Genomic DNA, 4,615 nt, shown 5'->3' on the forward strand with positions numbered 1-4,615 from the left:
GAACTTAGAACGAAGCGATTTCCGTAAATACATAAACCTTCCAGTATAAAAGCTAATAACAAACGAGTTATTTCATACTTCATAAATGAAGACCAAAAAAATCATAGACTAATGTTTACCAGATTTCAGAAATTGTGTTCAAAACTTTGCATTATATTAGCATTTTAAGTAGGTTTGAGGTGAAGTTGATTTTTTCAGTGCACTGAATGAATGAAAAACAATGTTTCACTGTTATTCTTTTTTATCCTGACAAGGAATAATTTTAATGCATACATTACATCGGCAAAGTCTTGTACAAAAAACTCGCTCTGAAAATTTAATATGTAGTCCTCCCACACACATGTTTTCTCCATTGAAAAATAACGATTCCTATTATTTTTTAAGAAAAAAACAAGAACTCTGGCTTTTTGTTCCACAGTCAACACATAAAACAAAAACAGATACGAATTACGAAACAACAACAGTTTACCTGCAAACATACTTTGAACGAATATTTCTATACCGAGTACTTTTTTTTCTTTTTTTTTCATTTTAAAAAATATCTCGTACGTGTATTCGTTCGAATGTTCAAAAGAAACTGAGGTAAAATGTGAAAAAAATATTACTTTCACAATGTTGGTTAAGATGCTTATATCATACAGTCTTGTCGTGCAAAAGTTACTTTTCAGTGCACGTTAAAAATTGGATGCAAAAACTTTGGTTTTTTAGCTGCAAGTCGTACCGCTTAGTACTGGAACAATTTTCTTTGGAAATGCCATCTTATGCTTTTTTTTAAACCATCGGCCTTTTTTATCATATATATGTATATATAGATATATATGTATATAGATATGTATACTGAACAAATATATTCATACTTAAAACAATAATAGTAACTATACAAACACATGTTACAGGAATAACCTCTGATTGGTGGGAGGGTCCGTATTGGTTGAAATCTTTGGCAATTCTTGTTGATTATATTATTATTCTCTTTTTGTTGAGGTAACCACAAGAATATTGTGCATTTTCAAAATTATGTTTGCATTGTGTATGTATGTTACGTATGCATGCACACACAGACACACATATGTATCACTTTCTCACATGTCAGATTCCATGTGTTGATTGTCAGAAATGTAGAGAATTTTTGGTTGTTGCATTTCATAAGTTATCACTGGAATAACACTCGCTCACACTCACTCACACTTATCACCTTCACCGCAGAGAAAGGGGAGGGAAGGAAGAAGATGCTGAAAAAAAAATGTTTCCAAACTCCTTGTCGTTGGATGCGGCTGTTTCTGAGGAGGAGGGGGGGGTTCACATTAAAAATAAACTCGCACCACTTCACACATCAGTACCGCATCCTTCTTGGTACCCCTCGTCGGGGGAGTCTCGGGCCAGCACCCTCTTTAGCGCCGTGACGGGCGGAAGGACCGGCACCCCTCTCTGCCACACCCGAAGAGTTTTGGCACTAGGTTGGGAGGGTGGTTGAAACCCCGGAGGAGTCCTGTGACCTGTTGGGGAAGGGGTAGAGACGGTGGGGTAGTGAACCCCGCCGTTAAAGTCTTGAGGAAGCCTCACCTGCGATCCATCAATGGAATCCTGCTTCTCTGGAATTGGAAGGCCGTAGTCTGGCGGGTAGCCACCCGCGTAGAGGGCGGCGTCTTTCCACGCCGCGGAGTGGTGCCTCGGGAATGTCCGGCAGTTGTAGTCCTCCTCGGAGCAGAGGCTGCCGTCGCCAATTATCGGCGTCTTGTCCGAAGCGTCGAGGTCCATGTTCTTGTCGAAGCTGGCACTGGTGGTCCTCCGCAGGAAAAGGTCAGCGGTTGACCCCGTGGGCGTCGTCCCTTCCCACAGACCAGACGGATAGAGAGACTCTCCTTGCACGCGGTTGTACTCCCCGCTCTTTGGTCGCACCCCTACGATCTCCATGTCGGCCGGATTCTCGACAATATGTCCGTTGGGTATCTTCGTAACATCTTTGACGTCATCGTCCGCTTCCTCCTTTTGGTCGAGGTTCGCACCGGCCTTCTTCGGGTCGTCCGTCATCCTCTCCTCCGCCTTTTCGGCTTCGTTAATTAAGTCCGGGTTGTTGGCGTTACCGCGGGTGGCCGAGTAGCAGGACGTATTGATCACGCTTCCGTTTCCGTCGTAGTGGCTCGTGGTGTAGGAGATTTCCGTCAACCGCGGCGGTTTCTGTATCGGATTTGCCGTCTTCGTGTCGGCGACCTTCCCGTCTCGCCTGTCCACGTCGACAGTCTTTGCTTGCTCTAGCTGTGTGGGAGTTTTCGTGGACGTGAACGGGAGGCGCCGCAAACGCACCAACAGCACCAAGATCACCAGCAGTATGAACAGTATGAGTATCACAAGCGCGGCACTGAGTCCTGCAATCTGTCCGCTGCCCAGCGTGGACATCCCCGCGGTCCTCAACGCGACGTGGAGGGTGAAGTTAGCCTCGGCCATGCCTGCCCTGTTCTCCGCCATGCAGTAGAAGTCGCTGGAATCGTCCTCTTGGGCGTTGGTGAGGACGAGCGCGCTACTTTTCTCGAACCTTCCCTCCTCGTAGATCACCACCCGCTGAGAGCCCATCCCGACGACGGTGTTGTTGTTGAGTTGACGACCGTTCCAGTACCAGGTGACCGACGCTTGAGGTATCGCGCCCACTTTGCAGACGATGCTGGCGTTCTCTCCTGTGGTGGCTTCGACGTAGCGGTTGAACTGGACGATCTCCGGCTTGCAGGCGAAGTCGTCGAGGTGCAGCTCGGCGAATCTTCGGTTCGCAACCCTCTCGGGTCCGAAGCAGACGGGATCTTCCGTGTAAGGGATGTTGCAGTGTTGAAGCCAGGCCTTCAGGGCGCGGTTCCTGCAGTCGCACATCCAAGGGTTGTTGTGAAGGTCGATCCCGTGGAGTCCATAGTGGCGCGGCATGTTCCGAAACTCAGCCTCCATATTCTGATAGTCCGAGTTCATGCACCCCAAGGTCTCCACGGTGTTCTGCCTCAGAACCATCAGGTCGTTACCATTAAGCTTTATGGATTCGAGCTTAATGCCCTCAAATGCCTTTGGCGCGATGGAACTTAGCTTACAATTGCTGAGATCTAACTTCACAAGTCCTTGCACCATTTTGAACGCATAGTTCTCGATCTTCTGGATGGGGTTACTGTTGAAGTTCAGCTCACGTAGAGACGGGCTGTCATGGAACGCTTCCGAGGGTATAGAAGTGAGCAGGTTCTCGCTGAGATCCAGCTCCACTAGATTGGTAAGTCTCCGAAACGCGTGGCCGTCAATTTGGCCAATGTTGCATTTCCGCATGTACACTTTTTGCAAGTTCAGGAGACCGGCGCGCACAAACATGTCTTTGGGCAAAATCTGCATGTCGTTGTTGGACATGTCCAGCACTTGAGTTTCGGGGTCCACGTTCGAAGGTATCGTTATCAGCCTGCGATCCGTACACTCCACAGTCTGCTTCCCGCCCTTCCACATGCAGTTGCACGACGGAGGACACGCACCCGCACCCCCGAGGGTGCCTAGGCGGGCACCCACGAGGCACAGGTGGAGTAAAAGCGCGATGAGGCGTTTGGACGACCCTGGTATCGATGCCATGTTCCGCAGCTGATCGGGCACGGGGAGGGGGAGAAAAGTACACCTTGACCTCACCTGGAAAGAGTGTTACGCAGGGTGGGGAATCTCAGCGGATGTGACGTCATGGAACACTGACACTTATTCATACATTTGACAACCGCACGGAAGATCCTAAACCCAGCAATGGATGGCGAATCTCATAGTACCGGGTTCGTTGCCGGGTGACCACTGTTATTGCTAGCGTCGGGACGTCACATCACGCCACCACTTGCTCCTTCTAGCATGTCGTTCAGTTCATCGTTGAACATTCCACGTACGGACACTGATTGCATATCCAGTAAAGGACACACTGGGGTAAACAAGAATTGTACCGCTGTAGTACACCTTCCAATCAAGAACTCACACACACTGACACACGTTCACGCACACTTCTGCTACTAAAAAAAAACTTTCCCTTTTTCTTTATAGCCGTGGGAAGAGAGAGCGTAGCACCCCGGTGCACGCAAGAATGTGTCTTTTACCAAAGCGTCGCATTGGTGGGGAGAGAGAGAAAGGGGGGTTACTCGTAACTTGACACCGTGTCGCGAGCGTTATGCGCAAACTCGGACGTTCCCAGTTCGAATCCCGCAAGGGTGAAGTTTCCCCCCCGAAAACGGACGCGGCTCGCTTCGGCGTTGCTTTCGCGACCCACTGCGGCGAGACAGAGGGTAAAACTAGAGCGCGCGAAACTCGCGTTCTTTCCCAGATAGAGGGAGCGCGGTGATGTACCGGTGACTCTGACACGGCCGTTCCCTCCGATAGCTCGTAGGACACTGATCGCCCGAGGCCTCCATGCCGAGCAAGCCAGATTCACGCTGCCAGCGCCGCCAAGTGGCAGGCGCGCGCTCTAGCACCGCCTTCCAGACTATCGCCACCTTTTCCTCCCCCTTCTCTTCTTCCTGCAGGGCCGGAGGACTATTGAGGTTTCGCCTCCCACGCGCACGCGGTATTCCGTCTGCATAACGGAAGTTCGTGGAAACAATTGACTTTCTTGTTATCTGCTGAAGAAATA

At 49.4% G+C, this 4,615-nt stretch overlaps 1 protein-coding gene across 1 annotated transcript; it reads right to left on the bottom strand.

Annotated features, from left to right (window-relative positions):
* Positions 1–234: 234 nt before the first annotated feature.
* On the bottom strand, positions 235–4,364 carry LOC145987785 (uncharacterized). Its single transcript, XM_083122480.1, has one exon. It carries the CDS (start codon positions 3,583–3,585, stop codon positions 1,327–1,329), a length of 2,259 nt encoding a protein of 752 aa, XP_082978606.1. The 5' UTR covers positions 3,586–4,364; the 3' UTR covers positions 235–1,326.
* Positions 4,365–4,615: the final 251 nt, after the last annotated feature.

Source organism: Lepisma saccharinum, chromosome 5 (genome assembly GCF_977018435.1).
Source record: "Lepisma saccharinum chromosome 5, izLepSacc3.1, whole genome shotgun sequence".
Taxonomy (NCBI): domain Eukaryota; kingdom Metazoa; phylum Arthropoda; class Insecta; order Zygentoma; family Lepismatidae; genus Lepisma; species Lepisma saccharinum.

Bases quoted from the DNA above. Each gene is read 5' to 3' on its own strand.
- LOC145987785 (XM_083122480.1), bottom strand. From the start codon at position 3,585: ATGGCATCGATACCAGGGTCGTCCAAACGCCTCATCGCGCTTTTACTC.